This window comes from Osmerus eperlanus, unplaced genomic scaffold, assembly GCF_963692335.1.
Source record: "Osmerus eperlanus unplaced genomic scaffold, fOsmEpe2.1 SCAFFOLD_215, whole genome shotgun sequence".
Taxonomy (NCBI): Eukaryota; Metazoa; Chordata; class Actinopteri; order Osmeriformes; family Osmeridae; genus Osmerus; species Osmerus eperlanus.
Window position 1 is genome coordinate 467 of NW_026911574.1, and position 24,563 is coordinate 25,029.

At 51.0% G+C, this 24,563-nt stretch overlaps 1 protein-coding gene across 1 annotated transcript; it reads left to right on the forward strand.

Moving 5' to 3' along the window:
- Positions 1–5,455: 5,455 nt before the first annotated feature.
- On the forward strand, positions 5,456–24,518 carry LOC134016277 (partitioning defective 3 homolog). Its single transcript, XM_062455662.1, has 4 exons — positions 5,456–5,475; positions 5,580–5,681; positions 17,118–17,246; positions 24,218–24,518. The coding sequence occupies exons 1-4, from the start codon at positions 5,456–5,458 to the stop codon at positions 24,516–24,518; spliced, it is 552 nt and encodes a 183-aa protein (XP_062311646.1).
- Positions 24,519–24,563: the final 45 nt, after the last annotated feature.

A 24,563-nucleotide genomic window follows, 5' to 3' on the forward strand; every position in this document is an offset into this window, starting at 1 on the left:
CAGACACACGCTGCTAATAGGGGAGGTTCTCCTTGAACTTGGAGGGGGGGAGGGACCAGGGTTGTCGACCTGCGAGGCCTCTGGCACATTTGAGGCAGATTATTTTAATAAGGGAAACATGTTTTATTCATTACGCCATGTGCTGCTTTCCTACCCAAACACATCCAGTGTTTGTTAGCCAGTGGACAGTGTTCTCTCTCCATCTGGGTACTAATGTGGATTTGTGGTCAGGGTTGAAGTTCAACACCATTCTCACAGACCCCCCCCCCCCCCCCCACCCCCTGGCTGGGTAGAGGGGGGAGGGTGGGGGCTTCAGGATTGGCTGGTGGGAGGAGAGCTAGGGTTCCTCCAAGCTTCATGCTTGCCTGCCTTTACTAGAGTTTGAATCGTAGCATGATGGAGCGTGATGGTGTTCTAGCAGGTTGACAGGGCTGTTCTCGTCCATTGCAAGAACAACTCTACAGATCCCATCTTCTAGGAGCCCCCATATTAGGTGGAGGGGGGGGGCAAGGGGTTTACCCCCTCAGGAGGGATATAACAGAGGTGGAGGGGGATGGGTGCTAGACTGATCCTCCATGCACATCCACCGCCACTGCCAAGGGCGTAATTAACCAGAAGAAGCGCAATTAATTATTTTCATTTGATGCTCATTTGATTCGGGCATAAATTAGGGCACCCGGCTTGCCCGTTACCGTGAGACAAATTGTTATGTTTTGTTTTTTTTGTGCTGTGGATTAGCGTAATGGGATTAGTTGGAGTTTTGCGGCACGGCGCGCTGCAATGAACAATAAAGGGTGACACGTGTTTGGAGGTCATGTTTCAGGAGATCAGACCGGTGGATTGAACTGGGCTTGTGTGTGACGTGGGGACATCCTCTTCTTCCTGTCGGGAGAAGACCCTGTGTTTGTACCCTCAGACACGCACATGTGCTGCCACACTGCCCCTCTCTCTGTCTGTCTCACTCTCTCTCTGTCTGTCTCACTCTCTCTGTCTGTCTCACTCTATCTGTCTGTCTCACTCTCTCTGTCTGTCTCACTCTCTCTGTCTGTCTCACTATCTGTCTGTCTCACTCTCTCTGTCTCACTATGTATGTATATCTCACTCTCTCCGTCTCACTTTATATGTCTCACTATGTATGTATTCTCACTCTCTCCGTCTCACTCCATCTGTCTCACTATGTATGTATGTCTCACTCTGTCTTTCTCACTCTGTCTGTCTTTCTTGTGGTTTCTATTTTTCTCTCTCTATCTCTATCTCTATCTCATCCTCTCTCTCTCTCTCTCTCTCTCTCTCTCTCTCTCTCTCTCTCTCTCTCTCTCTCTCTCTCTCTCTCTCTCTCTCTCTCTCTCTCTCTCTCTCTCTCTCTCTCTCTCTGTCAATTCAATTCAATTCAATTCAGCTTTATTAGCATGACAGTCATTTCAACCGTATTGCCAAAGCAAGACGCACAATAACAGACAACCATACATCAGCAACAATATTCAAACACAACATAAGGAACAACAGTCTGTATCGTCCGGAACATGTGGTAACAACAAAGTGTCGAGAGCAGAAAACAACAAATCGAAACATCTGTCTCTCTCTCTCTCTCTCTCTCTCTCTCTCTCTCTCTCTCTCTCTCTCTCTCTGTCTCTGTCTCTCTCTCTCTCTGTCTGTCTCTCTCTCTCTCTCTCTCTCTCTGTCTCTCTCTCTCTCCTTGCTCTGTCTGGTCAGGGCCCCGCCTCCTGGGTCCTGAGTGGGGCCGTGACGGCTGCAGGGCAGCGAGACCTTGGGTTGGCCCTCCTCTGGCACATCATAGTTCTTCATTATCCCTGAGTGCCACCGCCACTTAAGAGTTGGCACACAGCAGGTCTGCTGACACTACCCCACCCCCTCGTGCCCTCTGAGCTTAAGTCCAGGACATGTCTTCTGAATGCTAGAGAAACCAGGCCACACACCCTCCTCCTCCTCTTCACCTAGCTCTCTCTTTTCCTGTCCCTTCCTCTCTACCTGCCCATTTCTCTCTGTCTCTATCAGGTTTTTCCTAACTCTCTCTATCTCTCTCAATCTGTCTATCTCTCTCTCTCTTTCTCTCTCTTCAACTTCTTCTCCCTTCTTACAGGGATTGACCATCTTTGATTCCTACACACACTCTCACTCTGCACACACACACACACACACACACACGTCTGTGTGTTGGGCATCCTTGGTCCCCTGGTCCCTCTCTGAAGCTTGTAAGAAGCTTTCTGTACGCTGCAGTGTGATCTCATCTGCATGGAGGACAGTCAGCCATGATGAGCATGCACACCGCAGGCCTAATGGACACTCTGATTGGGGAGTGCATTAACACTGGAGCCAAGGGAGGGCAGAAGGATGGAGATAGAGATGGAAAAAGGGTGAGAGGGGAGGATGGCATGATGAGAGGAAGTAGAGAAGGAGAAGTGAGAGATAACGAGTGAGGAGGAAGGAGACTGTGATAGAAAGGGTTGGTGTGATGGAAGGGGGAAGGAGAGAAGGGCGATAAAGTGAGAGACAGAAAGTGTGAGGGAGCGTGATGGAGAAAGAAAATGGGCTGACTTGTGCCTGAAGCACCAGCTAAGAGCTGCACTGTTAAGATGTTAAGATAGACTACCTCTCTCTCTCTCTCTCTCTCTCTCATCTCTCTCTCTCTCTCTCTCTCTCTCTCTCTCTCTCTCTCTCTCTCGTCTCTCTCTCTCTCTCTCGTCTCTCTATCTCACTCTGTCAACGCAGGGATGAGTCTGTGGTGTCATTGCCATGGGGACCCAGGCGTAATCATGCGCCTGTTCCCCTGAGCGTGGCGTTGGCTTCCTGCCTGCGTGCCAGCGTTCCCGGCACGGCCGGCTCCAGCACGCCACTGTTGTTTTAGCACCGTGCTGTCCTGCTGCCCGAGGAGGCGTCCTGCTCCGGACAGGCATTACTCTGATGACCACTGTGTATCTCATGTCAGAGGGGATGAGGGGGGAGGGGGGCAGGGGACTTTCTGATCTCATCAGGTTTGTTTAGCCGTCCGCTGCCCACCCCAGGGCCTGTTGGTACGCAAGCACACCCAGCATCCTTCATCAGCCAGCGTGCTTGCCCTGAGAGGTGGAGGGGGGTGGGGAGGCAGGGATGGGGGCAGATAGACTGGAGCCTAGGCCCAGAGGGCAGAGGCTCTTTTCAGAGGTAATTAGATGTTGTTTATCTTCTGAATGTACCCCCCCCCCACCACACACACACACACACTACTTTTTCTCCTTTCTGATTTCAGTTTTTTGATGTGCCTCTAAGAGTATGTGTGATGTGTGTGTGGCGGGCGTTCATGTTTGGTAGACGTATAGAGTCGAGCGTGCACGCGTGCGTCGGGCTCGCTGTGTCCATGGGCGCTGAAGCAGTGCATGCTGGGCCGTGGTAAAGGGAGCATGCGGGCGAGGGGCGGGTGGCGTCTGCCGAGCAGAGAGATGGAGGGAGGGAGAGAGGGAGAGAGGGAGAGAGAGAGAGAGAGAGGGAGCATGTGCACTCAAGTGAACTAGGGCAGCAAGGAGGTAGAGGAGGAGGAGGAGAGAAGGAGGAAGAGGAGGATTGCTTGACACGCTTGGTCACGGCACCACTATCTGCCTATGGGGGAGGATCCATCCTGCTTGTGTGTGTGTGTGTGTGTGTGTGCTGCTGATGATGATCCGGATGTGTTAATGTGTTCTGGCAAAGCATCCCCCTCTATCCCCACCCCCTTCCTCCCCTCCCCACCTCGCCCCCTCCCCACCCCCTCCTCCCCTCCCCACCTCGCCCCTCCCCACCCCCTCCTCCCCTCCCCACCTCGCCCCTCCCCACCCCCTCCCCACCTCGCCCCTCCCCACCCCCTCCTCCCCTCCCCACCTCGCCCCTCCCCACCCCTCCTCCCCTCCCCACCTCGCCCCTCCCCACCCCCTCCTCCCCTCCCACCTCGCCCCTCCCCACCCCCTCCCCACCTCGCCCCTCCCCACCCCCTCCTCCCCTCCCCACCTCGCCCCTCCCCACCTCGCCCCTCCCCACCCCCTCCTCCCCACCTCGCCCCTCCCCACCCTCCCCTCCCCACCTCGCCCCTCCTCCCTCCCCACCCCCTCCTCCCACATTGCCCCTCCCCACCTCGCCCCTCCTCCCCTCCCCACCCCCTCCTCCCCTCCCCATGCTTTTCATCCATCAATCTGTATTATGTTTAGATGTCATGGATGCACACCAGGGGATGGGGGGCAAACGTTGCTGTGTGAGAGAGTAGCAGAGAGAGACGGTGAAGGAGAGAGAGAGAGCGTGCTTGAGTATCTAGTTGTCAGGGGGAGTTTGAGTTATAATGGGTGTGGTATCGTGCCACACCACAGAAGCCCTGTTCTGAGAGGAGCTTGTTAGCGTAGCGTGCCTGGAGAGGGAGCATGTTGTACGGGCTTCATCTCAGATGATCCCCCCCCTGGTTCGCGTCGGTGCCTTAACATCTGAGGCTAGGGAAGCTGCCTGAGTCATTAAGCATGCTAACGCAACACATGCATTAGCATGCTACCGCAACACACACATTAGCATGCTAACGGAACACACGCATTAGCATGCTAACGCAACACATGCATTAGCATGCTAACGCAACACACATTAGCCTTTGCCTTGTGCAAAGCGGACACAAGCTCGGCTTTGGACACGCACACACACAACACAGACACATACTGTGCAAATACACACACACACTCTCTCACACACACAACACAGACACATACTGTGCAATACACACACACACACACATCTCTCTCACACACAACACACGCACATACTGTGCACATACACACACACACACATCTCTCTCACACACTCAACACACACATATACTGTGCAAATACACACACACACACATCTCTCTCCACCACATCTCTCTCACACACAACACAGACACATACTGTGCAAATACACACACACACACACATCTCACACACACACAACAACACTGACACAGACTGTGCACACACACACACATTCCTCTCGCACACACACACACACACACACACTCTCTCACACACACACACACACACTCTCTCACACAACACACGCAGCGTTCTGTTACACTTTACCCAGAAACAGCAATTAGCTGCTCCCATAAGCAGGCGGTGACAGCTGCAGGAGTCCGTCTCCGTAGTAATTGTGCTGCTTGTGCGTGGGCTGCTTCGCATCCCATAATGTCCTGTAAGAGCTGTGTGAAGGTGCACAGCCAGCCAGGCTCTGGAGGCCAGACAGCCTCTTTCCATTAGGAGGAACTACAGGAAGACTACTGAGGGAGGTAATGAGTCAACCACAACATCAACGTGACACATCCAGGTTATGGTTGTAGAACGCCCCGTTACCATGGGGGGAGGTTAGCCGCGTGCCGTATGGCTTTGTTGTGTCGCCTGCGGTCACGGGTGAGTAGCGACGTCGCCGACGACAACAGCAGCAGCATATGACGTTTATGATGTTCTGGTGAACAATGAACAGCAGAGACGGTTGGTAACGGCCTGTTCAGCTGCGTCGCCCGCCGCATGAACGACTCCTCACGAGGTTTCTACCGTTTATCTCTCTCGAGTGTGTTCGGGGATTTCCTTGGGGTTCAGGTTGGCGCGCCTGCAGGTCCTGCTGCAGGACCTGCTGCAGGACCTGCTGCTGCTGCAGGTCTGCTGCAGGTCTGCTGCAGGTCTGCAGCAGGTCTGCAGCAGGTCTGCAGCAGGTCTGCAGGGGGCCAGTCAAGAGACATGATTTACGAATTTGAGAAGCTTACAGCATCTGTCCTAATCCAGCCAAAACAATACAGTCTGCCCAAACAAAAAGTATTTGGGGGAAGTTGAGAGTAAGTGCAGATTTGGGTTTGCGTGTCACGCGAGAGGGGAGCTTCTGTTTGGGGAGAGATGCTTTGTGGAGATAAACTGAGGTCTGTGAGTATCTGATTTGATTTGGAGTGGATGGAGGTGGCGTTGACAGACTACTCTTGTTTCTGTGCGTGTGTGTTAGAGAGAGTGTGAGAGTCAACATCACTCTCTCCCTCTCTCACCCTCAATATTACTTTCTCATTCTGTATCTCTCTCACTTTCACTCTCCCTTTCTATCTCACCATCACTCACTCTCTCCCTCTCTCACCCTCAATATTACTTTCTCACTCTATCTCTCACACTTTCACTCTCTCCCTCTATCTCACCATCACCCAGTCTCTCCCTCTCTCTCACTGTCAATATTACTCTCTCACTCTGTATCTCTCTCTCTCCCTTTCTCTCTCTGCTGGTACCTAGACAGGAACCATCTAGTGTTTGTTAACGTTGTAATAACAAATCCCATCCGTAAACCCTGACCTTCTTTCCTGACGAGCGTTCTCTCCCACTTCCTCACACTTTGATTCCACTTTGCTGTTGTTTTTCAGTTCTGCATCGATGCCTTTGATCAATCGGAGCGAAAGGCTATTAAAGCACGGGAATTCCCAGAGGAGTTGGATATTGAAATAATGAGAACACAACAAAGCTGTATTATGGAGATCTAAAAACACTAGTGATCTCATTTTGTTTGTTAAACAGCGCAAATGGAACACTAATGCACTCGGCGATGAGCCTTCTAGAAACGCTGAAGTTAGTGGAAACCCTACGGTGTATTGTACTGGAAGGGAAGGGGTCATGTGATATCAGGGTTTCCCGCAGAAAATGTGTTAGTTAAGGTGGTAGTGTGGGGTTTGCCGTCAGACGGGGGAGGGGGGGGGACTAGTTTGTGCGATAGACTGACGAGTTCTGCAAAGAAGGGAGACTGGCTTTGGTCACTGTTTTGAATGGAAGAGAAAACAGGACAACGGCGGATATCGCTATAAAAAAAATAATGATAGTAGTTAGGTAGTTAAGGCGGCAGGCGTGTGTTGCTTAGGCGGCCGTCTTAACTGCAAAGTGCTGCGGGAAACCCTGGGTATGCATGTAGGTGGGTTTGGGATTCGGCTGCAGAACACGCTGGGTGAATCCATAGCGGGGGGGAGCTGTTATTCCGTGCTGTATGTGATATGTAAATGTGTGTGTACAGTCGCATGAAGGGGCTCATTGCTAGTCCTCTCAGTCCTCCAGGCTTAACATGGAATGAAATGGAGTCCCAACTGGAAGTGACCTTTCCTCATCTTCCAGTCAGCCTTCACACACTCATCCTGCACACCTTCCCTGTCGCCATGAGGGGAAGGTAAAAATTGCTTTTGAAATGGCGGTAATAATATCAATCAGTGTTGAATTATAGCTCTGATTTCCTTCAAAACCGGCCAATTAAAGCCAAGGTCTTGCACGCGCACAGTACAGTCAAGACATGGACATGTGTTTAGCGTGTAAGGGTGAGATTCTTCTCCCCTCCTCTCTCCTCTTCTCCCCTCCTCTCTTCTCTCCTCTTCTCCCCTCCTCTCTTCCCCCCTCATTCCCTCCCTCATCAGCCTATGATCTGTTTTCCTTTCAGGGTGTCGGAGACTCAGAGCTCCTTTTATGGGATTTACTCCCTGTTTGTCATGAAGGAGGCTTAATTGGGCTCTATCTGGCATATGACAGAAATGGAGAGAGTCAGATGGGGAAGAGAGAGAGGGGGAGAGAGAGGGGGGGAGGGAGGAAGCAGAGCAGGGGGGGAGGGAGAGAGAGGGGGGGAGGGAGGGAGCAGAGCAGTGGGGGGGAGGGAGAAGGGGGGGAGGGAGGGAGGGAGCAGAGCAGGGGAAACACAACAGTGTCTCTTCTCCCCAGACTCATCCCCTCAGCAGTAGATCCCCTCCTCAAGGCTGATCTCTCTTCCCAGATGATCCTGGTAGATCTCTCCTCTACCCTGTCAGCAGACTGCCTGTCACCCTCCACTCCCTGCCAGCTCCCTCTGTACACACACACACACACACACACACACAAAGCATAGTGCAAGGCATGTGGTGTGTGTGCATGTGTGTGTCCTCTATGTACTCTCCCATACTTGACAATAATCATGACTCATATTAGCTCTTCCCTGCACTCTGTCTGTGACACGCCTCATCAGCAGTGATCCTGCATTGTGGAGGAAGCCTTTGTAAAATAGTTACAGTTTTAGAAAAGTTTGAATGTCATATGATATGTCTGTCTGGCAGTTTCTCACACCAGGTAGATTCCATATGCATGTGTTGTTTTGCTGTGTGTGTGTGTGTGTGTGTGTGTGTGTGTGTGTGTCCTAGCAGTGCTTGCCTGCTGTGTGCCAGTCTCAGGCAGTGGGGTTGCACTTGTAATCATTAAAGATGGATTCTGAGGTGAGCAAAGCTTACTGTTCTCTTTCCCGCAGACTCTCTCTCTCTCCCTCTTACTCTCTCTCTCTTACTCTCTCTCCTCCCTCCCTCTCTACTCTGCTGAAATTCCTGCGGAGGTGTTTGTGAGGGAAGCTGAGCTCCATCTCTTTCAGGAAGATCAAAAAGGTCCATTAAGGATGTGGTTGAGGAGACTGAATCTAGGTCACATGCATCCGCTACCTAGCACCCCCAGAGCTAGCGCTGGTCGTCTGCACTCCCTCCTGTGTGTGTGTGTGTGTGTGTGTGTGTGTGTGGGGGGGGGGGGGGGGGGGGGGGCTGAAACAAGCGAAGGATTGCGATTGTCCTTCACGTGAAGATTTCATATTGGACCACCTGGACATACATTGTGTCCTGGACCAGCCAGTCTGCATGGAGGCTGCTGGACTGTTTACGGGATTTAATGAGCGGCTTTAATCACGACTATCAGAGAAACTGATTGTACACGTTGCTCCGCTCTGCGCGCACACACGCCCACACCCCCCCCACACACACACACACACATGCCCATACGCACACACACATGCCCACACACACACCCCCCCCTCCGACACACACACACATGCCCACACACACGCACAGCCACACATACCCCCCTCCCACCCCCACACACACATGCCCACGCTTTGTGATTTATAGGAAACATTAAAGGCAATCATGTCGCTGCTCCTCGTCCCTGGGTGAGATATGGAATGTTGAGTTATTCTTGTGGTTCCAATACACACACACACTTAAAATAAGAGATTCACAAACCCTGGTGGTAGGCACACACACACACACACACCTGCTGTGCCAGACTCCCTGGGGGATGGAGCAGGACTGGACCAGTGGTGGATAGAGATGGCAAAAGTACACACATCCATAGAAGTACAAATACTCATGTTTAAAAAGACGCTAGTAAATGTTGAAGGACTGACCAGACATTTTTAGTTAAAGTAAAGAATGTTTTTGTAATCTATAGAAATGATTTTTTTTCCCAAAACGTTTTTGAAAAATATTTTTTAGATTTTTTTTTTTACCTTTAGAAACGTTATTTAGAAAACTTTTTTAAAAGATTTTTTGTGCAAAATTTTGAAAACCTTTTTACTTTAACTGTTTCGAAAATGTTTTCAACCTTTTTTTGACTTGTTTTTCTAAATATTTTTTCAGACAACACGACAACAAAAACGTAATTGTTTTTTTCAAACATTTTTTAAAACCTTTTTCAATAAATATATTTTCACACAGTGAAAGGAGAGGATAGTACAGTAGAGTATATGTTGTGAATACAGTAGAGTATGTGTTGTGAATACAGTAGAGTATGTGTTGTGAATACAGTAGAGTATGTGTTGTGAATACAGTAGAGTATGTGTTGTGAATACAGTAGAGTATGTGTTGTGAATACAGTAGAGTATGTGTTGTGAATACAGTAGAGTATGTGTTGTGAATACAGTAGAGTATGTGTTGTGAATACAGTAGAGTATGTGTTGTGAATACAGTAGAGTATGTGTTGTGAATACAGTAGAGTATGTGTTGTGAATACAGTAGAGTATGTGTTGTGAATACAGTAGAGTATGTGTTGTGAATACAGTAGAGTATGTGTTGTGAATACAGTAGAGTATGTGTTGTGAATACAGTAGAGTATATGTTGTGAATACAGTAGAGTATGTGTTGTGAATACAGTAGAGTATATGTTGTGAATACAGTAGAGTATGTGTTGTGAATACAGTAGAGTATGTGTTGGTGGAGATGGCAACAGCCTCTCCTAGTCCACAGTGGCTCTGTTCAGAACCACTCTAAGCAGGCAGGACCAGCCTGCAGGCCCTGCCTGGCTCACCACAAGCTCTGACCTACACTGGCTGCTCTACTTTATTGGTTTTTAATTCCCTCCCTGCGGGGTTTGTAAGCAAGCAGGCTTTACCCTGAAGTCTCTCTCTTTATCCACTTTCACGTCTGTCTCTTTACCTGTCTCTCTCTCTATCTGTCTCTCTCTTGTTGTGAGTCTACCTGGTTCTGGAAGGCTCTGTACGGCTGCCTTGGTCAATATATTCACACCAGCTCTGAAAGAGTTGATTTACATTTACATTTAGTCATTTAGCAGACGCTCTTATCCAGAGCGACTTACAGTAAGTACAGGGAAATTCTCCCCGAGGCAAGTAGGGTGAAGTGCCTTGCCCAAGGACACAACGTCATTTTGCACGGCCGGGAATCGAACAGGCAACCTTCAGATTACTAGCCTGATTCCCTAACCGTTCAGCCACCTGACTCAATTACCTCTTCCCGTTCAGTCAGCTCATGGACTCCCTGTCGTCACTTGACATGAACTCGAGGTTCATTGTCCTATTCAGAAATATGGTTTGTTGTGTCGTCGTAGCTCCATGTGTAAGAAACCACCAGTGTGTGTGTGTTTGTGTGTGTGTGTGTGCGCATCCGTGTGTGTTCAGGCTGATTTAGCAGGGAAAGCGCTGACTGACGTTAGGTCTGGTGGATAATGAGATCCACGGGGAGAGAGGAGGATAATCGTCGAGAGGGAGGGAGAGAGGTGGTGAGGGGGGGAAGGAGGGAGGGAGATGGATAAGGATGGAGGGGGTGAGAGAGGGAGGTGGGTAGGGATGGAGGGAGGGAGAGTAGCTGTGGTGACGAGGGAACATCAGCTGTAGTAGTCCTCCTGCTGTCCACACCAGGCAGGTGCAGCAGGACCCTAGAGGAACGAACATCATCACAACCAGTCTGCCCACTCAGAACCAGGATTAACATGTTAATGATGGACGGGTCACCTCTCTCTCTCTCTCTCTCTCTCTCTCTCTCTCTCTCTCTCTCTCTCTCTCTCTCTCTCTCTCTCTCTCTCTCTCTCTCTCTGTCTCTCTCTCTCTCTCTCTCTCTCTCTCTGTCTCTCTCTCTTTCTCTCTCTCTCTCTCTCACTCACTCTCTCACTCTCTCTTCCTCGTTCCCTCCCACCGAACCTAATTTTTCTGTCTCTTCCTCCACCCCTCTCTCCTTCTCTGTCTTTCCCAAACTGCCTCTCTCACACAAGGCAGAGATAACCCTTTCTCTAACAAACTGTTCTTCAGGTCCTGTGTGGCCTGGGCCCAGGTAGCTCCTCGTCAATCTGGGAAGAAACATGTTTGGCACTCGACCTTATCTTCTGATTTTCCTGTTAGAAGTTTCTTTACCTGCTGGGAGACCAATTCAAGCTTTTCAGTTTTGCTTTATACATAAATTGGCACGAGAGAAGGAGAAGGGAGAGGGGGGAGAGAGAGTCAGAGTCTTTGGTAGAGACTTTAATGACAAGAGGCTTTTAAGAGGCTGTGTAATTTATTTTCTCCCTGGCTGTAACAGAAACAGGCCTGCTCAGGCACTGAGTCAGACGCCTATAGGGGGCCTCACCCGCCGAGATGTGGATTAACTTTCAGGTTGGCGGAGCATAAACCAGAAGGATCTCTGTGCCCTTGAAATGATCCCCTCAAAGCTAACTCACATTCATACACACACTTTACTCTCCTGTCCATTTTGTTTGCAGGATTAAGAAAATAATGCTCAACCTGTACTTTTGTTCATATAATTCTGCTTTTAGATGCGATGATTTAAGTTAACTGCTGGTCACCCATCACATATAACACAGTTGCTTTGGGACCAAAGTCAACTATCTTCCATTTGATCAAGACTCTTTTCTATGAAGGCCATATCTTCAGTGAGCAGGCCTGTACAGAACTCAGAGAGGAAATGTAAAAACATCATTATCTTCCTTCACATCTCTCCACAGTTTAAAGGTATTGTAAACCATAATTATTTTAATTGAGGCTTTGCATAATTGAGTGCTTTTCTGTTTTTTGGAGATGCTGTTATTCCTGCTTGTCCGGTTCTGCCAGAAAGACTCAGTGCTCTTCTCTGATTGGCTCCTACACAGTCTGAACTGGTTTCGGATTGGCTCTGTCTCCTACATAGTCTGAACTGGTTTCTGATTGGCTCTGTCTCCTACACAGTCTGAACTGGTTTCGGATTGGCTCTGTCTCCTACACAGTCTGAACTGGTTTCTGATTGGCTCTGTCTCCTACACAGTCTGAACTGGTTTCGGATTGGCTCTGTCTCCTACACAGTCTGAACTGGTTGGAATGAGGCCTGGGCGTGTGATGGTTGACATGTGTAAAGGTCGGTAATTTACTGTGTTGTTTACAAGATGATGAAGGGTTGTGATTTAACCCTTTGAGATCGAACTGTGATTGATTGCACTCGTATCCATCTGATTTGTCCCGTGTGCTAGACGGTATATGTAGTGTAGATGTGTAAATCACGCAAGTCGGTAGAATAGATATTTCATAAAGCCTTCATTATGTCACATTCCCAGTGCACTGACGGCAGTTCATTGCGTTTTTACGGCAGGAGATCTGATGCATCTCATTAGGTCGTCCTGTGTCAGGTAAGAGTGATGGAAGGACACATGCCTGTTTGGACGGCAGATCAGAGATTTACATTTAGTCATTTAGCAGACGCTCTTATCCAGAGCGACTTACAGTAAGTACAGGGACATTCTCCCGAGGCAAGTAGGGTGAAGTGCCTTGCCCAAGGACACAACGTCAGTTGGCACAGCCGGGAATCGAACCGGTAACCTTCAGATTACTAGCCCAACTCCCTAACCGCTCAGCCATCTGACCCTCTAGAGATACTGAATGTGCAGCTCCCAGAGGGCTTGACTGGGGATCTTACCTGAAGGTCAGCTCACACATCAATCACACGTGAAGGTTTACACTGCATCCTTTTGTACTTGTTTGTACGCAAGTAGCACTTTCATACGTTCTTCCTCTAAGCTCCTTGTGTGTGTGTGTGTGCATGTGTGTGTAGGTGTGTGTGCGCGTGTGTGTGTTCATCAGGTGCAGGTGTTGGTGTGTTCATCAGTCACTGCTGTCCTGGTGGTGGTGAGACAGCTGACTGGACACGACCCATTACACTGCACTGCTCACTGGAGGAGGGGGAGGAGAGGCAGGGGGAGGAGAGGCAGGGGGAAGAGGAGAGGCAGGGGGAGGAGGAGAGGCAGGAGGAGAGGCAGGGGGAGGAGGAGAGGCAGGGGGAGAGGCAGAGGCAGGAGGAGGAGAGGCAGGGGGAGGAGAGGCAGGGGGAGGAGAGGCAGGGGGAGGAAAGGCAGGGGGAGGAGAGGCAGGGGGAGGAAGAGAGGCAGGGGGAGGAGGAGAGGCAGGGGGAGGAGAGGCAGGGGGAGGAAAGGCAGGGGGAGGAGAGGCAGGGGGAGGAGGAGAGGCAGGAGGAGAGGCAGGGGGAGGAGGAGAGGCAGGGGGAGGAGGAGAGGCAGGGGGAGGAGGAGAGGCAGGGGGAGGAGGAGAGGCAGGGGGAGGAGGAGAGGCAGGGGGAGAGGCAGGAGGAGGAGAGGCAGGGGGAGGAGAGGCAGGGGGAGGAAAGGCAGGGGGAGGAGAGGCAGGGGGAGGAAGAGAGGCAGGGGGAGGAGGAGAGGCAGGGGGAGGAGAGGCAGGGGGAGGAAAGGCAGGGGGAGGAGGAGAGGCAGGGGGAGGAGGAGAGGCAGGGGGAGGAGGAGAGGCAGGGGGAGGAGGAGAGGCAGGGGGAGGAGGAGAGGCAGGAGGAGGAGAGGCAGGAGGAGAGGCAGGGGGAGGAGAGGCAGGGGGAGGTGAGGCAGGGGGAGGAGAGGCAGGGGAAGGAGGAGATGGAGGGAGAGGATGAGGAGAAGGAGGAGGAGAGATGAGTCAGACTACATATCATTGCTTGTGGCTGATGAGGCACTGTCTAGACATTTTTTGGCACAATTATGGAGTCACCTTTTCACCATGACTCAGCATAGTCAACAGGAGAACATGCACATGCTGTCATGCAACACACACTGCTAACTGCATGTTTTGTGCCTGAGTCAAGTAACTACACAAACAGTCTGAGGATGGTTGATTTTGGACTGATACAGTTTTCATACGATTCCTCATTAAGAAGTGTCATATCAGTCTCAAGTTATGACGACTCGCCATAGCAACACAACACATACCGCACCGCGTTTACTCACGGCATGTGGGGTTGTAACTTCCCTACTGCAGATGTTGACTTTGAAGATATATTTAGGTGGTTGTGTGTGTGTGTGGTTGTTTACAGTTCCTTCTCTAATCCCGTGTCACGGTCCTGTCCCTGCTGGTTTAGGCTCTGAGATGGGCGCCCTGCTAACCAGCTAGCGCCCTGCTAACCAGCTAGCGCCCTGCTAACCAGCTAGCGCCCTGCTAACCAGCTAGCGCCCTGCTAACCAGCTAGCGCCCTGCTAACCAGCTAGCGCCCTGCTAACCAGCTAGCGCCCTGCTAACCAGCTAGCGCCGTGCTAACCAGCTAGCGCCGTGCTGGCCGGCTGATAGCCCTGGTAATACCCACAGTTCCCCTCCTCTGCTCTGATGTGGGGCCCTGGTAGGGCCCTCTTCTGGGGCCCCGGGCCTGGCGGGCCAGCCTCTCATATGGGCACCAGCCGCCCCCCGGCTCTGGGAGAGAGCTTAATCCCTAATGTGGTTCACCGTGACAAATCACCCCGCCTTACTGATGTTGATCCAAGAAGATGAGAGGATTTTGCCTGGTGTTACTCCCTCCTCTCTCATATGGAGAGTATGGAAGAGGTATGTTCCACGTGAGGAAGGGGAGGAAGAGGAGGTTGAATGTTTCTCAGTCCTCCCTCCTCTCTCCTTTACGCGTGGAAGGGAAGATGGAAGGGAGGAAGAGGAAGAAGGGAAGGTGTTTCTCGGAGGGAGAGTTAATGAAAGTCCTTGAAGTGAGGAGAGTGAGTTGTCACCTGGCTCTTTGATAGATAGCGCAGCTCTTGTTATTAGTATTCCCATAGCAGTGGCTTCATGCCACATTCGGACCATTTGTTGATTAATTAATCAGGTAATGTATGCTATCTTTCTGACAGAGTCTCCTGCCTCCTCTTGTCTTATTGGCTCTTACGTAACCATAGCAAAGGATCTGAACGAGGCAGAGCTCCATTCTGGAGATTGCAGTTGGACTGCAGTAGCAGGCAGCGGGCAGGGAAACGGGCTCCTTTAAATGTTAAGGGGAATAATAAACATGGTGGGGAAAAGAGGTTTCCCATTTCATGAATACATTCACCAAAGTGGCCCTAAGTCAATCCCGCCTCATGTCATTCTTTCGATTCCAACTGAAAGTTTTCAAACTGTCCAATAAAGCGTGGTCAGAGTGAGAGAGCGAGAGAGAAGCCAGGCTGGTGTGCAGTTTGATACCCGACTCCCCTCCACAGTCGGCTAAAGAAATTAGATGTTTTTCTACAAATCCATGGTGGATTTTCATAATCGATGTTCATGTGTGCGATGCGTGAATATTGAGTTATCATATGAAAGATAAACAGTCGATGGAAATCCAATCCTTCTTTAGTGATTGTGTTTCCCCATGCGGAGTCTTGTGTAGTCACAGGCACACGCTGTTATTGTGTAGTCACAGGCACACGCTGTTATTGTGTAGTCACAGGCACACGCTGTTATTGTGTAGTCACAGGCACACGCTGTTATTGCCTTGTCCAAACAATCCCATCAGATGTTTGTGTCAATTTATTGTCAGAATACCTCCACTCTCCACCTCCAAAACATTTTGAAGGAAAAAAATTTAAAGGGGAAACGATGACAGCATCACAGCAGTTAGACAGTAAGCCCATGTGTCCATGAGGCAACTTCACACCTTTGTGTGTGTGTGTGGGTATGTATGTGTGTGTGTGGGTATGTTTGCTAATGTCTATAAAAGGCCTTCAAACTGACCATGCTGTGTACTTCCTGAATTCCTGGTCACTTCCTGTATCCTTCCAACGGCTGATTTCAGTTCCTTCACAGCTGGTACCATTATGTGAACGAGGGACAGGAAATGACATCTTAATGTGAAACTGTCCCCCCACTGTACTCTCACAGATATACATAAGAATATATATGTGTAGGTGTGAGAGTGAATGTCTGTTGCATGAATGCGGTGTCAGTGCGGTGTCAGTGCGGTGCAGTTTGTCAAAGCCGTCTCCTTACGTCCCTGCATCCATCTCTCATCATTTTGTCACACCTCTGAGTCGTGGACGGCAGTGGAGTCTTCAGTCATTTACACATCCTGGGGCCGGAGCGGGGGAATTTAGCACCATCAGCCCTGGTTATTCTCACCCTCCTGTACAAGCTGACGGAGAAGTTCCAGTGCTGTGCTTCCCGTCCTGTCGCCCCCGACGTTCTAAAGTCTGCAGAGCTGCTGAGAAAAGTCACATGACGCCGGAGAAACTCTTTGTTGTTTCGGGCTTCCTTGCGGAGCTCCAGCGGTGTGCTGTCTCTACTTCAAGGCTAAATCACAAGCTGTCAGCTTGCTCGTCACCCTGAGCAAACCTCACAGGGTAGCAGAGGAGGAAGCTCATCTCAACTTTTTATATATTTTTTTATTATCACAGGCTGTATCATCCTATTACTTTATCAGAATTTACTTTCGGAATGCGTCCGAGTTTAGTTCATGTAGGTTGTTTTGGCAGGTAGGGAAATCTCCAAGTTATTGAGATTTCATTTGACATGGGATATAGTATAGGAAAGGATTGTTTTTCCTATTAGAGTCAAGTTATTCCTTGAAAAGAGAAGGCACTGCGCATCGGTCTCCTCAGCTGTCACACCTATACAAAACACCCAAAAGATTGAGACAGGCTTTGACAGTTTAATTTTCTTCAGAATATTTCCACTAAGCTTCTTAGAAAAAGAGTCCAGAGAGAGATAGAGGGAAAGAAAGAGGGAGGGAGAGCGACAGAGAGGAGGGAGAGGGAGAGAGAAAGTAATAGTGAGAGAAGGATGGAAACCGACCTGGGATAGGCCTAGTATGCATGAAGCCTGGGCCTCGATTTAATCCCCTTCCTCTCTTTGCTGCACAGGTTTGGGAAGAACCGGAAGGATGAGCGTCCGGGGGACAAAATGGAGCGGAAGGGATCCAAGAAGTCCAAAAGCGAGGAGCCGCTGGCGTCGGAGGGCCGGGAGCTGCAGACGAGTCTGGAGCAGGAGAGGTGAGGCCGCCCTGACACAGCCTCGGTGAGGCCGCCCTGACACAGCCTCGGTGAGGCCGCGTGCTAACAGCCTCAGTGAGGCCGCCCTGACGGGCCGCATGCTAACAGCATCAGCAGTTCAGCAGGGTAAACAGAACGGCGCTAGCTGGAAAACGAGCAAACTAGCTAATTAACGAAATGGCGAGCGAAGCTAAGGGAAGTTCTGGGAAAGCGTTCAGATGTCAATTTGTGAAAGGGCTCGACTTTTATACCGGTACATTAAATTGATCATTTATAGATTGCTTTTGCTTTGTGCCATTGAATGGACCTGACCTGCTAATGGCCCTAGTAGGTCTCTGGGGAATTGACTGATTGAATGGCTGGCTCATTATAATTGTAGAATCAATGTGGCCCGCCATTTTGCTTTTTGTTTGGCAGGAGCGGTTGTTAATCGCTCAGGAATTCACTGCCTGTGCTCTGTCCCTTGGTGTGTGGACTTCAAACCTCCTTGTGAATAGACGGACATGTTTATTTTGGTTCCGCGCGCCTCATTCTTCACACACAAGCCCTGTTTAATTCACGCCAGTAAAGGAGACTATATCCGAGGCATGGTGAATGACTGGAATGCTCTGCTGGGTTTATTGTTCTGCTAAAAAGCCAAATGAACTCTGTTATCAAGCTGCTGTTGGTAATGAAGGCTAATTGAAAAGCATCAATGGGCTTTGATATTATTCTTCCCCACGCGGAGGGGAGGAGAGGATGCTGTCGGAAGCACACAAGCCTCTCTCCACAATAGCCTCCCCTTCAATGGAACATCTGGAGTCTTCAAAGAGCCCCGGCCATCTTGACTGTCACACACTGGGGTCTTCTTCACTGTGGATGCCTGTGTCGCTGGCTGGCTGGCCCAGCACATTTCCAGAAGAATGTCTTCCATACCCACAAAAAAAAGAAGACGCAAACGGCAGAGCCAGACACACTGGGCTGTGGAGATACAGTGTAACATCACATGCTGTCCACCTGTCACTCCTCTCTCACCCTTCCTCACTGCCGCCCCCCCCTCCCCAAAGTCCCTCTCTCTCCCACTCTCTCTCTCTCCCCCACTACCTCTCCCTCCCTCCTCTCTCTCGGCCTGGACCCCGACACAGCAGCCTCTTCCCCCTGTCGAGCTTGTCTTCGTTCTGCTCGTGTAAATCCAGAGACAGAGCTCCCATCAGAGAAACACCACATCTCCCCCTCCTTTCCCTGCGGAACCCCTCCTAAATCCCATCCCATCACTCCCCCACCCCCCGTTAATGGAAAGGGACCCCCCCTAGGGAAGCGGTCCCTGGTAATGATAAACCAAGCCTCCTACCTGGATGAGCAGCCACAGCGCCCAGCGACAGACCCCCCTGCTGCCCCCTAGACGGCAGCCCGGTTCGGGAGAGCCGCGGACGGGAAATCCATTATCTCTGGAGCTGCTCTCTCTGGCGTTGTTGTTTATACCCCATCCCCCCCCCCCCCCGCCCCATATCCCCCCTGCCCCATCCCCCCCGCCCCTCCCAGGGGTGGATCTTTGGATCTGGTCGTCGCTGGCCTCGCTCAAAGGCAAACGGGCCCTGATTGATTACACGGGTACCATGGAGACAGGCACTTCAGCACGTAGTTATGAAATTATGGATTGAAAGGAGAAGGGGGGGATTTGGCGAACACAGCTTGCCGCAGGAGTGATTTTTGGGACCTCGGGCTGGTCCTCTGTCCCAAAGCTCTCCACCCCTCCGGTCCTCGCACCCCCACTCTAGGGACAACTGTCATTCAAGTCACCCCCCCTCATTTTTGACAGGAGCTTTTAGCGGGTCTGAGTAACGGTGAGAAGGATTCATTTTCTTTGCTGCGGCACAGCACAAGACTCAACAGCTTCCCTCACCTCGGCTGTTCAGGAGTCAGAGTAGAGCTGAGAGTTTCTTACTGACGCTACCACTGCCCAGATCACCCCAGTCCACCCCAGTCCACCCCAGTCCACCCCAGTCTACCCCAGATCACCCCAGTCCACCCCAGTCCACCCCAGTCCACCCCAGTCCAACCCAGACCACCCCAGACCACCCCAGATCACCCCAGTCCACCCCAGTCCACCCCAGTCCAACCCAGTCCAACCCAGACCACCCCAGTCTACCCCAGACCACCCCAGACCACCCCAGATCACCCCAGTCCACCCCAGTCCACCCCAGTCCACCCCAGATCACCCCAGTCCACCCCAGATCACCCCAGACCACCCCAGTCCACCCCAGTCTACCCCAGTCCACCCCAGATCACCCCAGACCACCCCACCCCGAGCCAGCACATTTCCAGTCCCTCTGTCCTCATCAGCGCCGGAAACCTCTCTAGCAACTCAGCTGCTGCGCCGTTGAGCCAATTTCCCGGCCCTCGTCAGCGCTCCATCCAGCCCTGTCCAGAGACCCCCGACCTCCTCCAGCTGCCCTCGCTGTCGCCCGCCGCCGCTCTGGCCTTTACACCGTCCTGCCTCCGCCTGATTGGATCACACAGGGAGTACCTGGACAACAACAACATCTTTGATTGGAGGGGGAGTGGAGGGGATATAAGTACGGTGATTTATTATTCAGTAATTATGGCATGAGCCCTACACAGCATCCATCAAACATTGAGAGAGAGAGATTGAGAGAGAGAGAGATTAAAAGACAGTGTGAGAGGTGAGACAGAGAAAAAGCAATAGAGAAAGAGAGAGAAAGAGAGAGAAGGAGAGAGAGAAAGAGAGAGAAAGAGAGAGAAGGAGAGAGAGAGGTGAAGCAGAAAACAAGGAACACAAGTAGACTAGACCAACCAGCCACTTCGAGCTTATTAGCAGTTGCATGATTGTTCCTTTACAATCCAAAAACAAAACGCTCCCAGCATTACTCGTAAGATTGTCTGCAATTAGTCACCAGGTGCTGCTCGGCCCAGCTGTGCTAAGGAAATGCTGTTCATTATCTGGCCCGTCTTTCGTCTTCTTCCAGAACAGTGATTGTGGCGCTAACTAATTATCCATATAGCTCCTCTTTATCAAAGCGTTTCATTCTCCTTCAGGCCCTTGGTGACATATCTCTGTATGTCTGCCGTCATTAGCATACAAGTTCAGACAAAAATCTAAACCGTCTGATTGCAAGACAGATTATATTTGTAATTATATGAATACATACAGCATGCTAATTATAGTTATTGCTAATAGTTTACTGTCCTGATTGTGATGAAGCTACACTTTTTCAAGGCAGGTGTCACCGTAGACTTATCTTGCTCCAAATGTCAGTGTGCACCCTGTGCCTTTGATCTTGTTTGCGCTTTTGATTCGGGTCTAATACTTGGGTCCTCGTGTGCAGGTGCAAACACAACTGGCTTCCACGTAAAGAGGCAAAGAGAAGTCTTACATATGTACACCGTCTGAAGGAGGGAGCTGGAGAGTTCTGTTTCATCCGCCCGCGCACACATGCATATTGAACAGGCCTCCTTTTTAACTTTCTTTTTTCTTTCTTGTTTTTAAGTTAACTATCTGAGAGAAGGCTGAGAATGAGAGAGTGCAGTCTGCTTCTTCTCATTACGTGCTCCTCTCTCCCAGTCTTCTCTCCCAAGGGTTGATTAAACATTGACAGTCATACGGAACAACAGAGTCCAGATTGAGAGTGTTGTCAGATAAACAGTGAGACTTATTCAGTGCCGAGGAGGGTGTGTGTGTGAAATAGAGATAAAGTGTGTGTGTGTGGGGGGGGGGGGGGTGTAAGAGGAAGGGCCCTGGGGCATGTCAGTGTGGCACCTTGCTGGAAGACCCACTTCATTTTAACTCCACCAACATCTTTGATTTGTTTCTCAACTTCATGCTGAGTGCTTCTCATTAGCATATCGCTCCACTGTGGTTTGTATATGATGGGATAATTGCTGTGTGTTTATGGCTGGAATAATTGGCATTGTTTTATTTATTCTTTCAGTTATTTATTTGTGACACTTTTTTGGAACTGTGTCTTATAACCAAACGCTCTAGTTATAAAAGCAAGAAAATAACATTGTTTTTGATTTATATATATTGCAGACAGCCTTGGATAGTTTTTAGTCAAACTACTTTCCAAAGAAGTTTGTGTAAAGGTTGAATGATTGAACTAGACAGATGTGGATCCAGACGTTGTTACCTGATGACAATGCTTAACGGGATCATGTTCCTCAGAGGAAACAGAGAAGAGAAACAGGGTCTGGACTGCTGTTGTTTAGCCTCTGTCTGGCTTTGGTTGAAGACATCACTTAGTCTCTAATGACTACTTTACCCATAAGCCCCTGGATCCGGACGGTGTGGGTCAGACTATCTGAGGACAGGAAGTTCAGAGCTGTTGCATCATTACGAGGAGGAAGTGGGAGAGAACTGTGTTCCTACGACCTCCTCAGTAAAACCTCAGCTTGATGTCGCCTGTGAGAGACAGGATCATCTGTCCCCTCCAGTACATACCTTTCATCTGTCACTGCCTTCCAGCTACAAACGCTGTTCTTGAAATTCTCCTTCATATACCTTTTCTTTTTCTATTTCTCTCCGGTGCTAATACTATCTTTATGTTACCGTCTGTTACCTTCATTACAACAAAACACATCATTGGAAGAACACACAGGAGCACCGTGGACAGGAGGAAGGAGTGAGATGGAGAGGACGAAAGGAGAGAGAGTGGGTAAAGAGAGAGCAGAGAGGAGAGGTTAGGGAGAGAGGAGAGATCAGAGATGTTAGGGAGAGGAGAGAGCAGAGAGGAGAGGTTAGGGAGAGAGGAGAGGTTAGGGAGAGGAGAGAGGAGAGGTAAGAGAAGGAGAGAGAGCAGCATGATCGGGGCTCCAGTGATAATGTTCTCCTTGTGGGCTGGACTTTCCCTCGTGTACAACATACTGCACCATTACTCCTGGAAGGGATTACGGTGTGTGCGTGCGTGTGTGCGTGTGAGGGCTGGATTTGAATGTGTGTATGTGCTTCATTATGAGAGTATTTCTGTGTGTGATTTCCCATGTGTGTGTGAGCCAGTGTCGCTGGTTTAGCCACAGCCATTAGCTCATCTAAAATGCCAATATTGCTTCTTTATGAATTTGATTAGACCATCAAATGCCTGCGGAGGTTTTGGTCCCGGCGGCTTTCCCTGAACCTGCCCGCCCCTGACAGCTCTGTGGGCTTTTACTGGCAAACATCTGACATCAGATTTGGCAAAGGCCAAAAGCAGAGTGTGCTGGGAATCAGTGTAGTGTTTACTTTGTCTCAGCGTGCGAGTCCTCACAAGGAAGACATCTTTCTATTTACTGTTGGTGCATATGCCAACACACTGTCTTGAGAGGTTTATAGATGAGCGAATGTGGAACATCATACGAACACAATCGCATCAAAAACTCATTTTGCCTCTAATGCCAGGGTAAGTAGGATTTCTCATGGACAAAAAATAAACAAGCCGGTCTTCAGATGTGTTATGAATTGGGTTATTTTGGCATTGAGAAATGGTGATTGTTTGAAATGGATTACTATTATTAAAATCTACGGACTCGCGAGGGCTGTCTAGGTACTGCAGTTTGGATTCCCAGTTTGGTTACCCACGGCAACGCTGTCAATCATCTCTGAAGGACAGCAGGCTGGAGGTCAGAGGTCAGATACGGCCTGAGGTAACGAGGAAACAAGGGAGTCCCACAGATTGGTTGTGTGTGAGTGTGTGGCCGTGAGCGTGCGTGTGTGTGGTTGTGAGTGTGTGGCTGTGAGCGTGTGTGTGTGTGTGTGTCCGACCAGAGGGCTTGCACATCTGGAACCAGTAACCAGTCTGGTTGGCTGTGGCTGCCAGGGTCACCCAGAGAGATGTCATCCTTCTGTCCCCCCCCCAACACACACACACACACATCCAGATGCCTGTCTGTGTCTTGTTATCCACGCTACACAGAATAAGCATTCAAAGAATTCCGTCCGGCAGGATAGACCCTGAAAGGAGCCTGTTGTGTGGAAGTGGTCCGGAAAGGCTGGGAGAGGCTGGGGGGGGGGGGGGTCTCGTTATCAGGACCCCCCGGGGGAGAGATCGACAGGACCCCCCCTGTCTGCTGTGGACGCCGGCCCCCCTGCTGCAAGAACCCCCTGCTGGGCCTCTGCTCCCGGCCCGGCTCACCCCAGACTCTGGAAGAACCTTCCCAGATGCTACGGGCGGTCAGCGAGACCCCTCGGTGCCCTGGTAGACCTGCTCGAGCAGAGAAGGAGAATTTCGGCTGGCGCCTCGGTTCGGCTCCGGGGGGGGGGAGGGGGTGTTTGCGTCCATGAACCTGTCTGTCGGCGCTCAGCAACAAAGTTTCCTAACCCCCCTCCCTCCCCTGCCCCTCCCTCCTCCTCCCTCCCCCTCCCTCCTCCTCCCTCCCCCCCCCCTTCCCTGCCCCTCCCTCCCCTGCCCCTCCCTCCCTCCCCCCCTCCCCTGCCCCTCCCTCCCCCCTCCCCTGCCCCTCCATCCCCCCTCCCCTGCCCCTCCCTCCTCCTCCCTCCCCCCCACCTCCCCTGCCCCTCCCTCCTCCTCCCTCCCCCTCCCTCCCCCTCCCTCCCCCTCCCTCCTCCTCCCTCCCCCCCCCCCTCCCCTGCCCCTCCCCCCTCCCCTGCCCCTCCATCCCCCCTCCCCTGCCCCTCCCTCCTCCTCCCTCCCCCTCCCTCCTCCTCCATCCCCCTCCCTCCCTAGTCGATACCACAAGTGGCCTATTTCAAAGGAGGAGGCTTCTTCCTCTGCAACTCAATGATCCCATTGATGTCTGTTAGCCAGCCCAAATAACAGGATGAAATATTGAGTTACTGTAGAGCTTCTCTGACCTTTAACTCCTCCGCAGCACAAACATTCCCCTTGCTCTGACTCTAGTATATATATATATATCTGTGTGTGTGTGTTTGTGTGTGTGTGTGTGTATATATATATGTGTGTGTTTAACTCTCTGTATAGCCAAGTCTGGTTCCTGTCATGGTCCCCAGTTCCCAGCCTGTTCCCTCTCTCCGTCTCCAGGATCCAGGCCAAGAGCTTGGAGCTCCGGGAGAAGCAGGCCAGGGAGCGGGACTACGCAGAGATCCAGGACGTGGAGCACACCTTCAGCTCTGAGGAGGAGCCCCTGTACGCTGGCATAGCATCCCTCAACTCCTCCATGGACAGTAGCCAGCTGGAGAGCCTCCACAATCACCACTACCACCTCCCCCTGGACCCCCAGGACCCCCAGCTTTCCCAGGGGGGGGACCAGACCCTGGAGGCTCTCTACGCCCGGGTCAACAAGCCTCCCCGCAACGGACGACCTCCCTCTGCCGACAGGTAGGGGTTGCCACCCGTCGTCTGAGCACTCGCGGAGCACCGTCGGCTG

Coding starts and splice junctions, on each gene's coding strand:
- LOC134016277 (XM_062455662.1), top strand. CDS start 5,456: ATGAACAGCAGAGACGGTTG. Junction 5,476..5,579: donor ATGAACAGCAGAGACGGTTG/GTAACGGCCTGT, acceptor CTTGGGGTTCAG/GTTGGCGCGCCTGCAGGTCC. Junction 17,247..24,217: donor ACGAGTCTGGAGCAGGAGAG/GTGAGGCCGCCC, acceptor CTCCGTCTCCAG/GATCCAGGCCAAGAGCTTGG.